Source organism: Ranitomeya imitator, chromosome 1 (assembly GCF_032444005.1).
Source record: "Ranitomeya imitator isolate aRanImi1 chromosome 1, aRanImi1.pri, whole genome shotgun sequence".
Taxonomy (NCBI): Eukaryota; Metazoa; Chordata; class Amphibia; order Anura; family Dendrobatidae; genus Ranitomeya; species Ranitomeya imitator.
The window spans coordinates 18763737-18788722 of NC_091282.1; the positions used below are offsets into that span (position 1 = coordinate 18763737).

The window sequence follows — 24986 nt, forward strand, 5'->3', positions numbered from 1 at the left end:
AGACTGACCCAAAGACCAAAAACCCAGACTGACCCAAAGACCAAAAACCCAGACTGACCCAAAGACCAAAAACCCAGACTGACCCAAAGACCAAAAACCCAGACTGACCCAAAGACCAAAAACCCAGACTGACCCAAAGACCAAAAACCCAGACTGACCCAAAGACCAAAAACCCAGACTGACCCAAAGACCAAAAACCCAGACTGACCCAAAGACCAAAAACCCAGACTGACCGAAAGGCCAAAAACCCAGACTGACCCAAAGGCCAAAAACCCAGACTGACCCAAAGGTCAAAAACCCAGACTGACCCAAAGGTCAAAAACCCAGACTGAACCAAATGACAAAAACCCAGACTGACCTAAAGGCTAAAAACCAAATCTGACCTAAAGACCAAAAACCCAGACTGACCCAAAGACCAAAAACCCAGACTGACCCAAAGACCAAAAACCCAGACTGACCCAAAGGTCAAAAATCCAAACTGAACCAAATGACAAAAACCCAGACTGACCCAAAAGCCTAAAAGCCAGACTGACCCAAAGGCCAAAGACCCAATGTGGCCAAAAAGCCAAAAATCCAATATGACCCAAAGGCCAAAAACCCAAACTGACCAAAACACCAAAATCCCAATGTGGCCCAAAAGCCAAAAAAAACAATCTGACCCACAGGCCAAAAACCCAATCTGACCCAAAGACCAAAAACCCAATCTGACCCAAAAGCCAAAGACCCAATGTGACCCAAAGGCCAAAGACCCAATGTGACCCAAAGGCCAAAGACCCAATGTGACCTGCTACTTCTCACAGCCGAGCATTTGTTACAATGTTATGTAGTGTAGCCATCAGATGGGCATAGATCTGTCCTGTTTGTTACAATGTATCAGCCATCTGGATACAATTGCAACAAGCCTGATAATGTTCCCCCAGAGGTTTTCCAGACCCACCAATGGCCTCTCGCTCTGGTGACCGCGGTTGTCGGCGCTTGTTCCGTCTCTTTCGTCACATTCACTCTAGTAATTTTCGCGCTGAGACCGAAACAAACTTTCCCACAAGAAGAGCGCGGAGAATCTGCCAACAGTGGTGAGAACCGGCCACAAACACCGGACCCCAGAGCGGTGACCGGCTGTGCACGTTCCTTAGAGACCCCGTGGCGATGGCGGACATGTTTGTACCCCTTTACAATATATGGAATTCCGAGATGATGATGAAGATGATGGAGAATGGCGGAGGGACCCCCAGGAAGCCAATTAGCAGGAGAGGTTCGGCCTCATTGACACAGAGAATTAAGTCAGCAGCCCATTAAGACCCTCTCCAGAAAGAAAAAGGGATTTATTTTGGGAAGTGGCAATCTGCCATTCACAGCCCTCAAGGAATGTGAAGAATGCCAGGTGCCGGCCCCCCATTATGGGGAACACTCAGCCCATTAAGAGGCTTCTGGTTCTGCAGCAAAACTCAATTCTTAAAGGGACAGAATGCTTCTGACATGGAGGGTGAAAGGGATATATCACTTGCCCCATAATGAGTGTCATGCCCTTCTTCCATACAGACCATAGTTAGAAAAACATGGCTGTCTTCAACCAGTGCCGTCCTCCGATACCTGTCACCCTCCAATACCTGCCGTCCTCCGATACCTGTCGCCCCCCAATACTTGCTGTCCTCCGATAACCTGCAGTCCTCCAAAACTTCCCATCCTCCGATACCTGCCGTCCTCCGATACTGCCTGTCCTTTGATACCTGCCGTCCTCCGATACTGCCTGTCCTTCGATACCTGCCGTCCTCCGATACTGCCTGTCCTTCAATACTTGCCGTCCTTCTATACTTCCCATCCTCTGATACCTGCCGTCCTTCGATACCTGCTGTCCTCCTATACTTCCCATCCTCCGATACCTGCCGTCCTCCGATACTTCCCGTCCTCCGATACCTGTCGTCTTCTGATACCTGCCGTCCTCCGATACCTGCCGTCCTCCGATACTTCCCATCCTCCAATACCTGCCGTCCTCCGATACTGCCTGTCCTTTGATACTTGCTGTCGTTCGATACCTGCCGTCCTTCGATACCTGCTGTCCTCCTATACTTCCCATCCTCCGATACCTGCCGTCCTCCTATACTTCCCATCCTCCGATACCTGCCGTCCTCCGATACTTCCCGTCCTCCGATACCTGCCGTCCTCCGATACTGCCTGTCCTTCGATACCTGTCGTCCTCCGATACCTGCCGTCGTCCGATACCTGTCGTCCTCCGATACTGCCTGTCCTTCGATACCTGCCGTCCTCCGATACTGCCTGTCCTTCGATACCTGTTGTCCTCCGATACCTGCCGTCGTCCGATACCTGTCGTCCTCCGATACTGCCTGTCCTTCGATACCTGCCGTCCTCTGATACTTGTCGTCCTTCGATACCTGCTGTCCTCCTATACTTGCCATCCTTCGATACCTGCCGTCCTCCTATACTTGCCATCCTTCGATACCTGCCGTCCTCTGATACTTGCCATCCTTTGATACCTGCCGTCCTCCGATACCTGCCGTCCTTCGATACCTGCCGCTGTGGCCAGAATCCCACCACCATTGCTTTCCTATGATTTTGGCGGCACAGCTTTCATCGCTCTCCCACCGCCTGATATAATCAGCTGAAGCAGGCGGTGATAATCAGGAATGTCCCGATGTCAGGAATTTGGGTTTCCAGTTACAATCTCCAGGAAGCCGGACATGAAGTCTTTATCAGGTTCCCCCCCGAAGACCATACATTATCTCCATCCCTGGAAACCCCCTGCGCCCACTTTCATCATTCGACACCGTGACGCCTCCTCTGTCCGTGGCTCCGGACGCCGTCATACAATGTGCTTTTAATCTGCGGAGCCCTCTGCCCGTACAATATACCCATCAGGTGAGACCCCGAGAGAAACTGTCCGCAAGTCACACATATAACTGAGTAACGCCTGAAAATGTGTGTGATCCCTACACGCCGGAAGCTCCGCAAAGGGAAAACAGTCATCAACCTCAGGTCATACATGTAACATGTCACTATCCTCAGGTCACACATGTAACACGTCACTATCCTCAGGTCATACATGTAACACGTCACCGACCTCAGGTCATACATGTAACACGTCACCTCCCTCAGGTCATACATGTAACATGTCACCGACCTCAGGTCACACATGTAACATGTCACTATCCTCAGGTCATACATGTAACACATCACCGACCTCAGGTCATACATGTAACACGTCACCGACCTCAGGTCATACATGTAACATGTCACCGACCTCAGGTCATACATGTAACACGTCACTATCCTCAGGTCACACATGTAACACGTCACTATCCTCAGGTCATACATGTAACACGTCACTATCCTCAGGTCACACATGTAACACGTCACTATCCTCAGGTCATACATGTAACACGTCACTATCCTCAGGTCACACATGTAACAAGTCACCGACCTCAGGTCATACATGTAACACGTCACCAACCTCAGGTCACACATGTAACAAGTCACCGACCTCAGGTCACACATGTAACATGTCACTATCCTCAGGTCATACATGTAACACGTCACTATACTCAGGTCACACAAGTAACAAGTCACCGACCGCAGATCACACATGTAACACGTCACCGACCTCAGGTCATACATGTAACATGTCACCAACCTCAGGTCATACATGTAATACGTCACTATCCTCAGGTCACACATGTAACACGTCACTATCCTCAGGTCATACATGTAACACGTCACTATCCTCAGGTCACACATGTAACAAGTCACCGACCTCAGATCACACATGTAACACGTCACCGACCTCAGGTCATACATGTAACACGTCACCGACCTCAGGTCATACATGTAACATGTCACCGACCTCAGGTCATACATGTAACACGTCACTATCCTCTGGTCACACATGTAACACGTCACCGACCTCAGGTCATACATGTAACACGTCACCGACCTCAGGTCATACATGTAACATGTCACCGACCTCAGGTCATACATGTAACACGTCACTATCCTCAGGTCACACATGTAACACGTCACCGACCTCAGGTCATACATGTAACATGTCACCGACCTCAGGTCATACATGTAACATGTCACCGACCTCAGGTCATACATGTAACACGTCACTATCCTCAGGTCATACATGTAACACGTCACCTCCCTCAGGTCATACATGTAACACGTCACCGTACTCAAGTAATACATGTAACATGTCACTGTCCTCAGGTCATACATGTAACACGTCACTATCCTCAGGTCATACATGTAACACGTCACTATCCTCAGGTCATACATGTAACACGTCACCTCCCTCAGGTCATACATGTAACACGTCACTATCCTCAGGTCATACATGTAACACGTCACCTCCCTCAGGTCATACATGTAACACGTCACCATACTCAAGTCATACATGAAACATGTCACTGTCCTCAGGTTATACATGTAACATGTCACTGTCCTCAGGTCATACATGTAACATGTCACTATCCTCAGGTCATACATGTAACACGTCACTATCCTCAGGTCATACATGTAATACGTCACCTCCCTCAGGTCATACATGTAACACGTCACCATCCTCAGGTCATACATGTAACAGATCACCGTCCTCAGGTCACACAAGTAACATGTCACCGACCTCAGGTCATACATGTAACACGTCACCTCCCTCAGGTCATACATGTAACATATCACCATCCTCAGGTCATACATGTAACATGTCACTGTCCTCAGGTCATACATGTAACACGTCACCGTCCTCAGGTCATACATGTAACACGTCACCGTCCTCAGGTCATACATGTAACAGATCACCGTCCTCAGGTCATACATGTAACAGATCACCGTCCTCAGGTCACACATGTAACAGATCACCGTCCTCAGGTCACACATGTAACACGTCACCGTCCTCAGATCATACATGTAAATGTCACCGTCCTCAGGTCATACATGTAACACGTCACCGTCCTCAGGTCATACATGTAACACGTCACCGTCCTCAGGTCATACATGTAACACATCACCGCCATGGCTCATACATGTAACACCTCACCTCCCTCAGATCATATATGTAACACGTCACCAACCTCAGGTCATACATGTAACACGTCACTATCCTCAGGTCATACATGTAACATGTCACTGTCCTCAGATCATATATGTAACAGGTCACCGTCCTCAGATCATACATGTAACATGTCACTGTCCTCAGGTCATACATGTAACACGTCACCGTCCTCAGGTCATACATGTAACACGTCACCGTCCTCAGGTCATACATGTAACACGTCACCGTCCTCAGGTCATACATGTAACAGATCACCGTCCTCAGGTCATACATGTAACAGATCACCATCCTCAGGTCACACATGTAACAGATCACCGTCCTCAGGTCACACATGTAACACGTCACCGTCCTCAGATCATACATGTAACATGTCACCGTCCTCAGGTCATACATGTAACACGTCACCGTCCTCAGGTCATACATGTAACACGTCACCGCCATGGCTCATACATGTAACACGTCACCTCCCTCAGATCATATATGTAACACGTCACCGATGTCAGGTCATACATGTAACACGTCACCGACCTCAGATCATACATGTAACACGTCACCACCATGGCTCATACATGTAACATGTCTCTACCTCCCGCACATTTTGCGCTGCTCTGGATGTGACTGGAGGAGAAGACGTGATGTCACGGGTTCAGTAATGTATTTCCGCAGCCATTACATGAAGAGGAGCTGTGATTTCTGCCTTCCTGGAGAGTAATAGCCGGAGTGAGTGATTGGGGCACAGACATGGAGATCTTCAGAGACAGGGCCTGGAGACAGCGCTGGAGGCGGCCGTGTCAGGGGAATATGGCTGCATTTTACTGAGGTTTAATTTAGGCTTTCATGAAGCTGGCGGCCGGCGCTGGAGGAGGAGAGCGGCTGCTAAAAGCTTGGATTAATCTTCCATAATTAGATAGACGTCTCCAGACAAATCTATGCACAACAGAAGGGACTAGAACCGTTCCAGCACCAGAGAATGAGCCTGACAACCCAGCTGCTGCAGAACCTCCCAAAACTCTGCCCAACAGCAGGGACCAAGACCGTTCCAGCATCGGAGAATGAGCCTGACAACCCAGCTGCTGCAGAACCTCCCAAATCTCTGCCCAACAGCAGGTACTAGGACTGTTTTAGCACCGGAGAATGAGCCTGACAACCCCAGCTGCTGCAGAACCTCCCAAATCTCTGCCCAACTGCAGGGACCAAGACCGGTCTAGCACTGGAGAATGAGCCTAACAACCCAGCTGCTGCAGAACCTCCCAAATCTCTGCCCAACTGCAGGGACCAGGACCGGTCCAGCACTGGAGAATGAGCCTAACAACCCAGCTGCTGCAGAACCTCCAACATCTCTGCCCAACAGCAGGGACCAAGACCGTTCCAGCACCAGAGAATGAGCCTGACAACCCAGCTGCTGCAGAACCTCCAACATCTCTGCCCAACAGCAGGGACCAGGACCGTTCCAGCACCAGAGAATGAGCCTGACAACCCAGTGTTGCTGCAGAACCTCCCAAATCTCTGCCCAACAGCAGGGACCAAGACCGTTCCAGCACCAGAGAATGAGCCTGACAACCCAGCTGCTGCAGAACCTCCCACATCTCTGCCCAACAGCAGGGACCAGGACCGTTCCAGCACCAGAGAATGAGCCTGACAACCCAGCTGCTGCAGAACCTCCCACATCTCTGCCCAACAGCAGGGACCAAGACCGTTCCAGCACCAGAGAATGAGCCTGACAACCCAGCTGCTGCAGAACCTCCCAAATCTCTGCCCAACAGCAGGGACCAAGACCGTTCCAGCAGCAGAGAATGAACCTGACAACCCAGCTGCTGCAGAACCTCCCAAATCTCTGCCCAAGTCAAGGAGCAGAACGGCTTCAAAACTGGAGAATTAATCTGTAAACCCAGCTCTCCAATCTCTGCTCACCAGTGGATGAAAAGCTTGCACTCAATTAGAAACCAATCAATCATTCAGTAACATTACAAGTCCTGGGCTGCAGCAATGTCACCAGATGAGCCCCAAGTACACTCTTCTTGCGGTTTCCATCAGGTGGCCTAAAGGTAATCAGTATACTAGGAAGAAGCCTTTTACAAACTCAGGGATTAAACATTAAAAATGTGTAGGACAATGAAACACAACCCAGAGGAAACACTTCTGAGGCTGAATCAAAGGAGGAGACCTGCCTAAAACAGGAGACCAGAGTCCTTTCCAAAGACCAAGGTGAACCACTTGAGACTAAATGACTTAGCTGAGGTCTACGTAAAAATTAAGAAGATCAGAGGCTCGTTTATGGTGTAAGGAAACTCACATGAGGCTCACTGAAACTAAATCAGGCTTGCACAAAGGGCATGGGACCTACATAAGGATCACCTGAAGGAGAAGGAGACCCACCTGAGACCTACATGAAGTTTTTTCCAAAGGAGAACCTCTTGAATTTTACCTGTAGTGAGAGGACACCCTGTGTCCTGTATGTGGTTTACTTGGAAAACAGAACCTACCAGAGGCCCATCCCAAAACAGAAAGACCCTTATCTGAGATCCACCCAAAGTAGAAGGAGCCCTACTTGAAGCTTGTCCCAAAGGAGAGTGAGACCTAAATGAGGTCCATCCGGTAGTGAAGATAAAGCATTCTAGGCCCACAGGAGACCAGGCTAAATAAAGAAAAATTACCGGTAGATGTCGAGTAACATGTTCCTCAACTACGGTACTTTAGAATATCTTCTGCATCACCCCAAAAATGAGACACGGCCGAGCATTCTATGAACAGACACCGGCAGTGGGTGAGTATGCAACATGGCCGAGCATTCTCTAAACAGACACCGAACCGGCAGTGGGTGAGTATGCAACATGGCCGAGCATTCTCTGAACAGACACCGAACCCGCAGTGGGTGAGTATGCGACACGGCCGAGCATTCTCTAAACAGACACCGAACCGGCAGTAGGTGAGTATGCGACACGGCCGAGCATTCTCTGAACAGACACCGAACCGGCAGTGGGTGAGTATGCAACATGGCCGAGCATTCTCTGAACAGACACCGAACCGGCAGTGGGTGAGTATGGGACACGGCCGAGCATTCTCTGAACAGACACCGAACCGGCAGTGGGTGAGTATGCAACACAGCCGAGCATTCCCTGAACAGACACTGAACTGGCAGTGGGTGAGTATGTGACACGGCCAAGCATTCTCTAAACAGACACCGAACAGGCAGTGGGTGAGTATGCGACACGGCCGAGCATTCTCTGAACAGACACCAAGCCGGCAGTGGGTGAGTATGCGACACGGCCGAGCATTCTCTAAACAGACACCGAACCGGCAGTGGGTGAGTATGCAACATGGCCGAGCATTCTCTGAACAAACACCGAACCGGCAGTGGGTGAGTATGCGACACGGCCAAGCATTCTCTGAACAGACACCGAATCGACAGTGGGCGAGTATGCGACACGGCCAAGCATTCTCTGAACAGACACCGAACCGGCAGTGGGTGAGTATGCGACACGGCCGAGCATTCTCTGAACAGACACTGAACTGGCAGTGGGTGAGTATGCGACACGGCTGAGCATTCTCTGAACAGACACCGAACTGGCAGTGGGTGAGTATGCGACACGGCCGAGCATTCTCTGAACAGACACTGAACTGGCAGTGGGTGAGTATGCGACACGGCCGAGCATTCTCTGAACAGACACCGAACCGGCAGTGGGTGAGTATGCGACACGGCCGAGCATTCTCTGAACAGACACCGAACCGGCAGTGGGTGAGTATGCGACACGGCCGAGCATTCTCTGAACAGACACTGAACTGGCAGTGGGTGAGTATGCGACAGGGCCGAGCATTCTCTAAACAGACACCGAACCGGCAGTGGGTGAGTATGCGACACGGCTGAGCATTCTCTGAACAGACACCGAACCGGCAGTGGGTGAGTATGCGACACGGCCGAGCATTCTCTGAACAGACACTGAACTGGCAGTGGGTGAGTATGCGACAGGGCCGAGCATTCTCTAAACAGACACCGACCCGGCAGTGGGTGAGTATGCGACACGGCCGAGCATTCTCTGAACAGACACCGAACTGGCAGTAGGTGAGTATGCAACACGGCCGAGCATTCTCTGAACAGACACCGAACCGGCAGTGGGTGAGTATGCGACACGGCCGAGCATTCTCTGAACAGACACTGAACTGGCAGTGGGTGAGTATGCGACAGGGCTGAGCATTCTCTGAACAGACACTGAACTGGCAGTGGGTGAGTATGCAACACAGCCGAGCATTCTCTGAACAGACACCGAACCGGCAGTGGATGAGTATGCGACAGGGCTGAGCATTCTCTGAACAGACACCGAACCGGCAGTGGGTGAGTATGCGACAGGGCCGAGCATTCTCTGAACAGATACTGAACCGGCAGTGGTTGAGTGATCAGTTTATACATGCAGTCAGGGCTGTTACCTAGTTTTGAAGCCTACGACATGACCATTTCGAGCTTTTTTCCGATTATTAGATTTTTATGCTCTACATGGAGGTTTTCTCGAAGATACAGAAGGCAATGGTGGGTCACATCTGGGTGTCGCCACTTCATCTACGGGTGTCCCAGGTGATCCCTGACGAGTCAGCATTTATACACAAGATATAATTACGATGAAATATGAGGGCCCCAAGCGAGAGAAAGAGCGGCTAACAATGAGGCCAGGTTAGCTAATCACCGCAGATCATTATCCCGGCAGGCGGTAAAGGTTTATATTGATAGTCACCGATATAACACCGGCACAATGGCGCATGATGAATGGCGATCTTTAACGACGGTAGGATTCTATCTGAGCTGAACATCAATTCATGACCTCGTATGAAAGCTAATAACCAGCACATTACAGGGCGTAAAAAACTCACATTACAGAGGAGGACGGAGAATTCTGGGTAGGTTCGCTACACAAGAATGGACAACAGACGAGATTATGTCGAGTTTAACTAAATACTCTCCTAACCTGATCTCCCTCCCCCGCTTACATGTACGTGCAGATTACCACATGCTCCTCTCATGCTTAATACTCTCCTAACCTGATCTCCCTCCCCTGCTTACATGTACGTGCAGATTACCACATGCCCCTCCCATGCTTAACACTCTCCTTACCTGACCTCCCTCCCCCGCTTACATGTACATGCAGATTACCACATACCCCTCCCATTTTTAATACTCTCCTAACCTGACCTCCCTCCCCCGCTTACATGTACATGCAGATTACCACATACCCCTCCCATTTTTAATACTCTAACCTGATCTCCATCCCCCGCGTACATGCAGATTACCACATGCCCCTCCCATGCTTAATACTCTCCTAACCTGACCTCCCTCCCCCGCTTACATGTACATGCAGATTACCACATACCCCTCCCGTGCTTAATACTCTCCTAACATTATCTCCCTTCCCTCGCTTACATGTACATGCAGATTACCACATGCCCCTCCCATGCTTAACACTCTCCTAACCTGATCTCCCTCCCCCGCTTACATGTACATGCAGATTACCACATGCTCCTCCCATGCTTAATACTCTCCTAACCTGACCTCCCTCCCCCGCTTACATGTACATGCAGATTACCACATACCCCTCCCATTTTTAATACTCTAACCTGATCTCCATCCCCCGCGTACATGCAGATTACCACATGCCCCTCCCATGCTTAATACTCTCCTAACCTGACCTCCCTCCCCCGCTTACATGTACATGCAGATTACCACATACCCCTCCCGTGCTCAATACTCTCCTAACCTTATCTCCCTTCCCTCGCTTACATGTACATGCAGATTACCACATGCCCCTCCCATGCTTAACACTCTCCTAACCTGATCTCCCTCCCCCGCTTACATGTACATGCAGATTACCACATGCTCCTCCCATGCTTAATACTCTCCTAACCTGACCTCCCTCCCCCGCTTACATGTACATGCAGATTACCACATGTCCCTCCCATGCTTAACACTCAGGTAACCTGGTCTCCCTCCCCTGCTTACATGTACATGCAGATTACCACATACCCCTCCCGTGCTTAATACTCTCCTAACCTTATCTCCCTTCCCTCGCTTACATGTACATGCAGATTACCACATGCCCCTCCCATGCTTAACACTCTCCTAACCTGATCTCCCTCCCCCGCTTACATGTACATGCAGATTACCACATGCTCCTCCCATGCTTAATACTCTCCTAACCTGACCTCCCTCCCCCGCTTACATGTACATGCAGATTACCACATGTCCCTCCCATGCTTAACACTCAGGTAACCTGGTCTCCCTCCCCTGCTTACATGTACATGCAGATTACCACATACCCCTCCCGTGCTTAATACTATCCTAACCTTATCTCCCTTCCCTCGCTTACATGTACATGCAGATTACCACATGCTCCTCTCATGCTTAACACTCTCCTAACCTGATCTCCCTCCCCCGCTTACATGTACATGCAGATTACCACATGTCCCTCCCATGCTTAACACTCAGGTAACCTGACCTCCCTCCCCCGCTTACATGTACATGCAGATTACCACATGTCCCTCCCATGCTTAACACTCAGGTAACCTGGTCTCCCTCCCCTGCTTACATGTACATGCAGATTACCACATACCCCTCCCATGCTTAATACTCTCCTAACCTGACCTCCCTCCCCGCTTACATGTACATGCAGATTACCACATACCCCTCCCATTTTTAATACTCTAACCTGATCTCCATCCCCCGCGTACATGCAGATTACCACATGCCCCTCCCATGCTTAATACTCTCCTAACCTGACCTCCCTCCCCCGCTTACATGTACATGCAGATTACCACATACCCCTCCCGTGCTTAATACTCTCCTAACCTTATCTCCCTTCCCTCGCTTACATGTACATGCAGATTACCACATGCCCCTCCCATGCTTAACACTCTCCTAACCTGATCTCCCTCCCCCGCTTACATGTACATGCAGATTACCACATGCTCCTCCCATGCTTAATACTCTCCTAACCTGACCTCCCTCCCCCGCTTACATGTACATGCAGATTACCACATGTCCCTCCCATGCTTAACACTCAGGTAACCTGGTCTCCCTCCCCTGCTTACATGTACATGCAGATTACCACATACCCCTCCCGTGCTTAATACTCTCCTAACCTTATCTCCCTTCCCTCGCTTACATGTACATGCAGATTACCACATGCCCCTCCCATGCTTAACACTCTCCTAACCTGATCTCCCTCCCCCGCTTACATGTACATGCAGATTACCACATGCTCCTCCCATGCTTAATACTCTCCTAACCTGACCTCCCTCCCCCGCTTACATGTACATGCAGATTACCACATGTCCCTCCCATGCTTAACACTCAGGTAACCTGGTCTCCCTCCCCTGCTTACATGTACATGCAGATTACCACATACCCCTCCCGTGCTTAATACTCTCCTAACCTTATCTCCCTTCCCTCGCTTACATGTACATGCAGATTACCACATGCTCCTCTCATGCTTAACACTCTCCTAACCTGATCTCCCTCCCCCGCTTACATGTACATGCAGATTACCACATGTCCCTCCCATGCTTAACACTCAGGTAACCTGGTCTCCCTCCCCTGCTTACATGTACATGCAGATTACCACATACCCCTCCCATGCTTAATACTCTCCTAACCTGATCTCCCTCCCCCGCTTACATGTACATGCAGATTACCACAAACCCCTCCCATGCTTAACACTCAGGTAACCTGGTCTCCCTCCCCCGCTTACATGTGCAACCAGCTGACTCTATCCTCCTCCCTACACTATAATCTTATGTGGATGGGCAGATGGATGCTATATCCACAGGAGCTTGATCCCATACATTTCATGAGGCAGCTGTTGTGGTGATGGAGACCACAGATGATCACAGGATTATTACTTGTGACCCGTTATTAAAACAAGGTAAGAACAAATGAAGCAGTGATGAGTATGTGGAGATATTTTCTTCTGCTCTGCACTTCTGGAAGACAGCAATGTTTTCCGCAGAAGTGGATAAATACGAGGCGTTGGGAGAGACGGCGGCGTCACGCATGTGCGCCTCCAAAAATAAATGATTTTACATTGGCCCAATTTCAATTAAATAAATCAACAGTTCTTAGAAGAAAAAGTGAGTGTCTATTGACAGGACTGCCTGAGCGCTATGGAGGAGAACCTGAAATTAATTTCTACGCTCCATCCAGCTAATGAAAACCATACCCTTCTACCCGCAGCGAGAGAGGTCACCGAGATAAAGCGGCTAATACTATCCCGGATGATTGGATTTAGGATAATGAATATATAATGGAGTGCACACGTTTTCTGTACAATATGAGAAGTTTCTCATCTTCTACGTATTTGTGAAGGTCAACGATCAACAAACAGTAGACTCCGCCGAGGGTTGATTAGAGACATCCGCGCTCGCTGAAGACCGCCGGAGACTCCCAGGATGGGACAGCTAAACATGTGAAGTTCTGTTCCCAAGGACTAAGTGCAATCAATAAGAAGCTGATAATAATGGCTCCTCATCCATGACAATGTCAAGAGGAAGCTGAAGGAATGAGATCAGAATCCTGAAGGACGCGGAGGACTAGGTCTGGAGTGAACCAGTGTCGAAGTATTTAGTGGGGGCAACTAATCACAAAAATCAGGATAACCCTGACTAATACTGATCATGGGGGAGGAAAGCCTTCTTCTAAGAACCAGCAGGAGAGCTGCGCTCACGTAACTAATGACAGGGGGCCATGCTATAAGTGGAAGGGTATGATGTCCAGTAAGGATATTGGGTAACCTAGCAGCAGGAAGGAACCGCCGATCACTCTGGATCAGGGTCTTGTCTCTAGGTAAGGGTAGGCGTAATGGACATATTTAGCGGAAATTCAACTTAACGTTGATCGTGAAGAGAAGGGTATCAAGATGTAAAGCAGGAGGAGCTGAGAAGATTAATATATAGGTTTGTAGGAAAAGATTCAGCAGAGCTGGTATTAAAAGCATTTTGTTAAGTGCTCTCTCAATGCTTAGGGATCTAGTGGGCGGTCCAACAGGTAGACTAGGACAACCCACTGGACTGCTAACCGCAGAATGAGCAGAGATTAAAATGAATAAAACCCAAAGTTCTACTGAATGTTTTCCCACAAAACCATATATCAATCTTCTCAGCTCTTCGTGCTCTGTAACATACGGCTCAACAAGACAGCTTCCCTTTAATGGAAAAATATGTACCGTAATAGGAAACGAGAGATAAAGGGTGAAGACATCGAGCGATGAAGCCCATGATTTGTGGAATAACGATGAGACAAGACAGTGATGTCAGCAAAACACAATGTTGAACATAAAACAAGAGCTGAAAAGTAAAAAAGAATGGATTTAGATGAAGGGAAGCCAGCAGAGTCCCACCAGGAAGCAGAGGAGTACCGGCAGGGTGCTGATGGGCACCAGGAAGCAGAGGAGTACCCGGAGGGTGCTGATGGGCACCAGGAAGCAGAGGAGAACCCGGAGGGTGCTGATGGGCACTAGGAAGCAGAGGAGTACCGGGAGGGTGCTGATGGGCACCAGGAAGCAGAGGAGTACCCGGAGGGTGCTGAAGGGCACCAGGAAGCAGAGGAGTACTGGCAGGGTGCTGATGGGCACCAGGAAGCAGAGGAGTACCGGCAGGGTGCTGATGGGCACCAGGAAGCAGAGGAGTACCGGCAGGGTGCTGATGGGCACCAGGAAGCAGAGGAGCACCGGGAGGGTGCTGATGGGCACCAGGAAGCAGAGGAGTACCCGGAGGGTGCTGATGGGCACCAGGAAGCAGAGGAGTACCGGAAGGGTGCTGATGGGCACCAGGAAGCAGAGGAGTACCGGGAGTACCAGGAAGCAGAGGAGTACCGGGAGGGTGCTGATGGGCACCAGGAAGCAGAGGAGTACCGAGAGGGTGCTGATGGGTACCAGGAAGCAGAGGAGTACCGGGAGGGTGCTGATGGGCACCAGGAAGCAGAGGAGTACCGGGAGGGTGCTGATGGGTGGAAGGAAGATGAGTATGAGCGGACGGATGAGTGACATCGGTTAGATCCCAGCTGCCTCACTTTGTCTATTTCTCCTCACAAATGACCCATCTCTGCTCTTCTAATTCCTTGTGGACCTGTTCACTGACAGAATTAACTCTTCTCCCCCCTCCCGGCTTTGGAAACTCATTTATACAAGGTCCCGATGGCTGGATGTCCGCGGCTGTTATTTTTCAGGAAGATTGGACATACACAATGATTCATGTGTGACTGCACGCTTTGATGGATATCATCCACTACTTCCTTCATTTACTGCTCGCAGCAGAAGAAATACAATTTATTGTGAAAATATGATTGTCATGACTTCATGTCCTCTCATCGGAAACCATGTTACCCACTTAGTAAAATGGAAAGAACCAGGCAAAAGGCTTCCAGCTAGACATTGTGTCTCGTGTTTTATCTCAGATTTCCATCGCTCAGGAGGACGAAGTACAGAACAGACCTGACCACGTGTTCAGTACCTCAGCCAAAAATATCATCTAAAAAAAACAATATTAGCTGCGCACCATTGGTTCTTGATGCAAAAGATAAAAGTCCATCTAAATAAAGAACCATAGCCTGAAAGTCAATCCTCGAGAGGTCGTCCATTGGCTTCCATCGATGAGACATTATAGATCCTAGTCATTACTGGACTAGGAAGATTTCTCTTCCATCCATACCATGGTTTATCAGATCATCGTAAAGTAAATCAACTTCAGGATGCTCGTGAATCAGCTGGACACACACTGGATTTGTCAAGATGTTTCACCACTCGTCCAAGTTGTCTCTTCAGGCTGATCAACCAGCCTGGAAGATTGACAACACATCCTTAAGGACACAGGACAAGTTGAGTTGATTTTGATTGAAACGAGTGGTGAGACGTGATCAAGATGACAAAACAACTCAACCGAGGAATCGATGAATACACACGGACAACCACGGTCAACGAACTTACTGAATCTCTCCCTGTTTCTGCACTGGCTGTCCGTGCCGGCGAAGCGTTTCCTGATCTTACTATATAATAATTTAAGGTCTTGATGACTGACCGGTCAATCCCTGGGGCTGGTTACCATTACAGGACTGGTAAAGTGGTGCCTTATTTAAATCACCATTATCCGCCTATCTACTTTTTATTAACCACGTCTGTCTGGCTCTGACACAGCTCGATGACACCTCTTCTCTTAACTTACTTCACTAGCTGGAAGCTACTACAAGGACCTAAATCTCGGTCCTCTTGGCTTGCACCAAGCTGGCAGCTACTCCATGGACCCAACTGAAGGTGATCTTGGCTAGCACCAAGCCGGCCGCTACTCCATGGACTCACCTGAAGGTCCTCTTGGCTTGCACCAAGCCGGCCGCTACTCCATGGACTCACCTGAAGGTCCTCTTGGCTAGCACCAAGCCGGCCGCTACTCCATGGACTCAACTGAAGGTGATCTTGGCTAGCACCAAGCCGGCCGCTACTCTATGGACTCACCTGAAGGTCCTCTTGGCTTGCACCAAGCCAGCAGCAACTCTATGGATTCAACCTAAGATCCTCTTGGCTTGCACCAAGTCTATCCATGCTGCCTATATGAGTTGATGGATTGACTACAGGTTGTATTAGAAATCCGACTCATGGGCACACAGACAACACCCTCTCCCTGAGAGACGTACACACCTCAATATTCAACTCATGAAGTTACCGTGAGATATGAATGCCACAAGAAGACCAATCTGCAAATCCAAGACCTTCATCGTGCAATGCATAGTTGGACACTTTGAATCCTGTTTGACCCCACACACTCATTTTTGTGGAAGGGTTTAGCTTGAAGATTCATCTATCAGAAGCTAACAGTAAATAACTGAGATTGGGAAACGTATTCTTCTTGGTAGAGAACAGCGGAGGAGCCTCCACCTCTCCTCCTACGGGGAGATAGTACATCAGTAATGTCGGCACCTTGAGGCTCAAATCACAGAAACTCATAAAAAGTTCATAGAATATTTATGATTAGCCAAAATCACCGGGAAATCATTCAGAAAATAACCAAAATGCACCACATCCTGTGAGGTTTTCTTTCTCATTCTCCATCCGTGTGAGACTCCAGGACTTTTCTGTGTCCAGATCATTTCATTATATACAATCCATGACAATCCTATGCATAGAGCAAAGCCTTCACAGCAGCACATCAATAGATTTTCTCCAATGATGGAAGAGGATATCGGACCAGAGATCAATAAGTAGCTATTTATGGAGTTAAAGGGTCATCCAAGACTAAAATATAAAATATTACTCGCCTTGTAAATCTCCTGCTGCTGCAGTAGACCTCATTGATAACGTGCCATGCATGCATGTGACCGCTGCAGCCAATCATTGGCATCTGCTCTAGTATACATAATTTCTAAAAGACAGTGATCGGCTGCAGCATTAAGATAAGTATAGATTAATGGGGACTAACAGAGCAGTGCGGTTAGAGCAGTGGGCAAATTAATAGGTAGGGAACTTTTTTTAACATATGTATTGCTCATTCTTACAGTCCTGGACAACCCATTTAATACATATAAACGAGGAGGTGGATTGTAACACGGAAAAGCAACACAAAGAGACTGGAGTCAGAGGTCCCACTTCATGCTGTGGGGAGAAGCAGCGCCAAACGTGACAAATGTCCCCAAAATGATCAGCTCTACAATAATATATCTTCACAGTACAGAGGCCTAAAGCTATAGAATTGCCCAGCTCGAGAGCACAACTGAGCACCGCTGCACAGTACAGAGGCCTAAAGCTATAGAAAGTCCCAGCTCAATAGCACAACTGAGCACCACTGCACAGTACAGAGGCCTAAAGCTATAAAGACCCAGCTCGAGAGCACAACTGAGCACCACTGTACAGTACAGAGGCCTAAAGCTATAGAAAGACCCAGCTCGAGAGCACAACTGAGCACCACTGTACAGTACAGAGGCCTAAAGCTATAAAGACCCAGCTCGAGAGCACAACTGAGCACCACTGTACAGTACAGAGGCCTAAAGCTATAGAAAGACCCAGCTTGAGAGCACAACTGAGCACCACTGTACAGTACAGAGGCCTAAAGCTATAAAGACCCAGCTCGAGAGCACAACTGAGCACCACTGCACAGTACAGAGGCCTAAAGCTATAGAAAGTCCCAGCTCGAGAGCACAACTGAGCACCACTGTACAGTACAGAGGCCTAAAGCTATAAAGACCCAGCTCGAGAGCACAACTGAGCACCACTGTACAGTACAGAGGCCTAAAGCTATAGAAAGACCCAGCTCGAGAGCACAACTGAGCACCACTGTACAGTACAGAGGCCTAAAGCTATAAAGACCCAGCTCGAGAGCACAACTGAGCACCACTGTACAGTACAGAGGCCTAAAGCTATAGAAAGACCCAGCTCGAGAGCACAACTGAGCACCACTGTACAGTACAGAGGCCTAAAGCTATAGAAAGACCCAGCTCGAGAGCACAACTGAGCACCACTGTACAGTACAGAGGCCTAAAGCTATAAAGACCCAGCTCGAGAGCACAACTGAGCACCACTGTACAGTACAGAGGCCTAAAGCTATAGAAAGACCCAGCTCGAGAGCACAACTGAGCACCACTGTACAGTACAGAGGCCTAAAGCTATAGAAAGTCCCAGCTCAATAGCACAACTGAGCGCCACTGTACAGTAGAGGCCTAAAGCTATAGAAAGCTCACCTCAATAGCACAACTGAGCACCGCTGCACAGTACAGAGGCCAAAAGCTATAGAAAGCTCAGCTCAATAGCACAACTGAGCACCACTGCACAGTAGAGGCCTAAAGCTACAGAAATCTCAGCTCAATAGCACAACTGAGCACCACTGCACAGTACAGAGGCCTAAAGCTACAGAAAGATCCAACTCGAGAGCACAACTGAGCACCGCTGCACAGTACAGAGGCCTAAAGCTACAGAAAGTCCCAGCTTGAGAGCACATATGAGAACCCCTGCACAGTACAGAGGCCTAAAGCTACAGAAAGATCCAGCTCGAGAGCATAACTGAGCACCACTGTACAGTACAGAGGCCTAAAGCTACAGAAAGATCCAGCTCGAGAGCATAACTGAGCACCACTGTACAGTACAGAGGTCTAAAGCTACAGAAAGATCCAGCTCGAGAGCATAACTGAGCACCACTGTACAGTACAGAGGCCTAAAGCTACAGAAAGATCCAGCTCGAGAGCATAACTGAGCACCACTGTACAGTACAGAGGCCTAAAGCTACAGAAAGATCCAGCTCGAGAGCACATCTGAGAGCCCTTGCACAGTACAGAGGCCTAAAGCTACAGAAAGATCCAGCTCAAGAGCACAACTGAGCACCACTGGACAGTACAGAGGCCTAAAGCTACAGAAAGACCCAGCTCGAGAGCACAACTGAGCACCACTGTACAGTACAGAGGCCTAAAGCTACAGAAAGATCCAGCTCAAGAGCACAACTGTGCACCACTGTACAGTACAGAGCCCTAAGGCTACAGAAAGACCCAGCTCGAGAGCACATCTGAGAGCCATGGTACAGTACAGAGGCCTAAAGCTACAGAAAGTCCCACCTCAAGAGCACAACTGAGCACCGCTGCACAGTGTCATTAAGCTACAGAAAGACCCAGCTCAAGAATACAACTGAGCACCACTGGACAGTACAGAGGTCTAAAGCTACAGAGAGCCCGAGTTTTCACCTACAGGCCTCACAAAGAACACGAATGGTGGACTTCCATAGAAAAAATTCTGATAATCCAGAATCCATGGAAGTAGCATAACCCCAGACTATTAGGAATATGGACACACTGTCAGTAAGTTTCTCCAGTTTCCTTCCTACTGGTCCTTTGCTTTTACATACTGGTACCCGGCAGATCAGTGGATTTCAGAAGGGTGCAGAGGACAGCAGATGCACCAGGTCCCCATGTACCCGGCCAAAGCATTATAAATGGCACATGATAGGTGAAGACACGGTTACCGATTTTGCATTGAGGCTCTGTAGTCTCAGACACCTCAGGATTTCAGGACTGTAAGAATTTTACTTTTATTATAAGGATTGCCAGATGAGATACTCACGCCCCACTTTCAGGATGGTCTGGTGCCAGAGTTGCCACGAGGACCCTTCAAAACATGAGTAGAATCCATTGTGCGATAAATCCACGTTATGGAGAAGGAGAGCTGAGCCGTTCAGCTGGGAATTATCAATGTCGGTTCCGTTGACTGTCCACGTGACCGCCGCATCTGGGTCCATGCTACCGCACTTTATTACTGCATTAGAACCAATTTTTTCATACTGGATGTGGGGATCTGCAAGAAACACAAGAGCGGGAATGACACAACTGAGGACAAAATCACAGTTCAGTTAGGAAATCATCATCATCATTGGTGGTGGTCCACCGATCAGATAGATGCATTGGGCATGTACGGAATAAGCAGTTAAATCTTTTACTTTTTTGGCAGTCTACATCACTGTGATGACCTCGGCTTCTCCTTCACCTTCTCCAGTTGGGCATACATTATATAGAAAGACCCTTGCCCCCTGTGGGTGTGAGTGAAGACGGAGGACATGAGACGCCGCACCGTAGTTTAGAGAGTGTTTCTTTTTTGGTGAGTCTCGAAGATCCAGGGATTGTAAGATGTATTTCGCCCATCAAATAACAGAACGGAAACTATGAAATAATGTCCATCCTACAAGCAACATATGGAAAAACGAGGTTCCCGAGAGCCCAAATTCACGTCGCCGAAGGAGAAGGTTGAGGTGACCATTGACTGTACTAGAAACAAACGTAGAGGACCAACTGAAACATTGATCCACTAAAGAGAGGCCAAAACCATCAATGGACCATGGCCACCCCAAAAAGCTCCAGCTGCATCGAGAAAGGAGTGCGGAGATATACTTAGTGGAAGGACTACAAATTCTGGTGAAATTTGCACCACAAAATCAGACTTCATAATGTTCTTTAGATGGTTTATGAGTCTCACCAAACAATTCCGAAAAGTGTCTAGAAAACTGGAGAAAAGGGACGTGAGTAAAAGTGAAGCAAATTGTGCCAAAATTGTATTGCGAAATATTAGTAGTTAAAATATATAAATATAAGTGGAGGCGGTTTCTGATGCAATCTTACTTGATTAACCCTTTAGCTCTCATCGTATTAACATAAAGATCACTCAGGCTCACTTAGACGTCCATGTAAATCGGTCTGAGCATAGACCACAATACACACACTGGCAGGGCTTCTCGCGATCGGAGATTTCTGTGAGACTGTCACGTTCGGGTCGGGAGAGCCGTGGCCAGTCCGTGATGAGACCGAGATCCTTGGACGCTTCAATGAGCCATTACCACTGTGACTACCTAGTCTCCACGCCATGTCCTCACCCGTTCCGCCACTCTCCTGTACCACCGCCTGCACTGGTTTTGTGGTCATCGTCTCTTCTGTAAATCAGAAGGTATCAGATGACGGTGAGTGAATGTTGGGACCTTTTATTTCAGAACTCGACACAGAGCCAACATTTATCTGGCATGGTGGGATCTCGGCACCTTCTATATGAGATGGTGATCCACGTTGGGTCACGTTTCATTATTACTTCAGCATTTGTAAGGACCTTCCCTTTGAGAATTAAAGTTCGGGTGACAACGCCGCTCTGTACAGATGACACTTGTGCTCCATACGGATGAAACCTGCGCTCCATATAAAATGACACCTGCGCTCAGTACAGATGACACCTGCACTTCCTGCGTTCCGTATAAGATCACACCTGAGCTCCGTACAAATGGCATATGTGGTCCGAACGGGATGACACCTGAGCTCCGTACAGATAACACCTGTGGTCCACATGGGATGACACTTACGCTCCCTAAAAAGGACACCTGTGTCCCGTACAGATGACACCTGAGCTGTATGCCCATAATACTGCCCCCTATGTACAATATGTACAAGAGTATAACTACTATAATACTGCCTCTATGTACAAGAATATAACTACTATAATACTGCTCCTATGTACAAGAATATAACTACTATAATACTGCTCCTATCTACAAGAATATAACTACTATAATACTGCCCCTATGTACAAGAGTATAACTACTATAATACTGCTCCTATGTACAAGAATATAACTACTATAATACTGCCTCTATTTACAAGAATATAATTACTATAATACTGCCCCTATGTACAATAATATAACTACTATAATACTGCCCCTATGTACAAGAATATAACTACTATAATACTGCCTCTATGTACAAGTATATAATTACTATAATACTGATCCTATGTACAAGAATGTAATTACTATAATACTGATCCTATGTACAAGAATATAACTACTATAATACTGCCTCTATGTACAAGAATATAATTACTATAATACTGCCCCTATGTACAATAATATAACTACCATAATACTGCTCCTATGTACAAGAATATAACTACTATAATACTGCCCCTATGTACAAGAATATAACTACTATAATACTGCTCCTATGTACAAGAATATAACTACTATAATACTGCCCCCATGTAGTAGAATACAACTACTATAATACTGCTCCTATATACAAGAATATAACTACTATAATACTGCCCCCTATGTACAAGAATATAACTACTATAATACTGCTCCTATGTACAAGAATATAACTACTATAATACTGCTCCAATATACAATAATATAACTACTATAATACTGCCCCCTATGTACAAGAATACAACTACTATAATACTGCTCCTATATACAAGAATATAACTACTATAATACTGCCCCCTATATACAAGAATATAACTACTATAATACTGCCCCCTATATACAAGAATATAACTACTATATTACTGCTCCTATGTACAAGAATATAACTACTAATAATACTGCTCCTATGTACAAGAATAGAACTACTATAATACTGCCCCCATGTAGTAGAATACAACTACTATAATACTGCTCCTATATACAAGAATATAACTACTATAATACTGCCCCCTATGTACAAGAATATAACTACTATAATACTGCCTCTATGTACAAGAATATAACTACTATAATACTGCTCCTATATACAATAATATAACTACTATAATACTGTCCCCTATATACAAGAATATAACTACTATAATACTGCCTCTATGTACAAGAATAGAACTACTATAATACTGCTCCTATATACAATAATATAACTACTATAATACTGCCCCTATATACAAGAATATAACTACTATAATACTGCTCCTATGTACAAGAATATAACTACTATAATACTGCTCCTAGGTACAAGAATATTAATTACTATAATACTGCCTCTATGTACAAGAATATAACTACTATAATACTGCCCCCATGTAGTAGAATACAATACTGCCTTTATGTACAAGAATATAACTACTAATAATACTGCTCCTATGTACAAGAATAGAACTACTATAATACTGCCCCCATGTAGTAGAATACAACTACTATAATACTGCTCCTATATACAAGAATATAACTACTATAATACTGCCCCTATATACAAGAATATAACTACTATAATACTGCCCCATGTACAAGAATATAGCTACTATAATACTTCCCCTATATACAAGAATATAACTACTATAATACTGCCCCTATGTACAAGAATATAACTACTATAATACTGCCCCTATATACAAGAATATAACTACTATAATACTGCCCCTATGTACAAGAATATAACTAATATAATACTGCCCCCATGTTGTAGAATATAACTACTATAATACTGCTCCTATGTACAAGAATATAACTACTAATAATACTGCTCCTATGTACAAGAATAGAACTACAATAATACTGCCCCCATGTAGTAGAATACAACTACTATAATACTGCTCCTATACACAAGAATATAACTACTATAATACTGCCCCTATGTACAAGAATATAACTACTATAATACTGTCCCATGTACAAGAATATAACTACTATAATACTGCCCCCTATGTACAAGAATATAACTACTATAATACTGCTCCTATGTACAAGAATATAACTACTATAATACTGCCCCTATGTACAAGAATATAACTACTATAATACTGCCCTCTATGTACAAGAATATAACTACTATAGTACTGCTCCTATGTACAAGAATATAACTACTATAATACTGCCCCCATGTTGTAGAATATAACTACTATAATACTGCTCCTATATACAAGAATATAACTACTATAATACTGATCCTATGTACAAGAATAGAACTACTATAATACTGCCCCTATGTACAAGAATAGAACTACTATAATACTGCCCCCATGTAGTAGAATACAACTACTATAATACTGCTCCTATATACAAGAATATAACTACTATAATACTGCTGCTATGTACAAGAATATAACTACTATAATACTGCCCCTATGTACAAGAATATAACTACTATAATACTGCCCCTATGTACAAGAATATAACTACTATAATACTGCCCCTATGTACAAGAATATAACTACTATAATACTGCTCCTATGTACAAGAATATAACTACTATAATACTCCGCCTATGTACAAGAATATAACTACTATAATACTGCTCCTATGTACTAGAATATAACTACTATAATACTGCCCCCATGTTGTAGAATATAACTACTATAATACTGCTCCTATGTACTAGAATATAACTACTATAATACTGTCCCCATGTAGTAGAATATAACTACTATAATACTGCCCCTATGTACAAGAATATAACTACTATAATACTGCCCCTATATACAAGAATATAACTACTATAATACTGCCCCTATATACAAGAATATAACTACTATAATACTGCTCCTATGTACAAGAATATAACTACTATAATACTGCCCCCTATGTACAAGAATATAACTACTATAATACTGCCCCCATGTTGTAGAATATAACTACTATAATACTGCCCCTATGTACAAGAATATACCTACTATAATACT

The 24986-nt window shown here is 46.6% G+C and overlaps 1 protein-coding gene across 3 annotated transcripts in view; it reads right to left on the reverse strand.

The window, feature by feature from the left end:
• CNTFR (ciliary neurotrophic factor receptor) overlaps positions 1–24986 on the reverse strand; it is a 614589-nt gene that overhangs the window by 192994 nt on the left and 396609 nt on the right. For all 3 annotated transcript variants that reach the window (XM_069745854.1, XM_069745853.1, XM_069745852.1), the window contains exon 6: positions 20128–20358. In XM_069745854.1, the coding sequence (XP_069601955.1) occupies positions 20128–20358 (231 nt within the window). The remainder of the gene's footprint in view (positions 1–20127; positions 20359–24986) is intronic.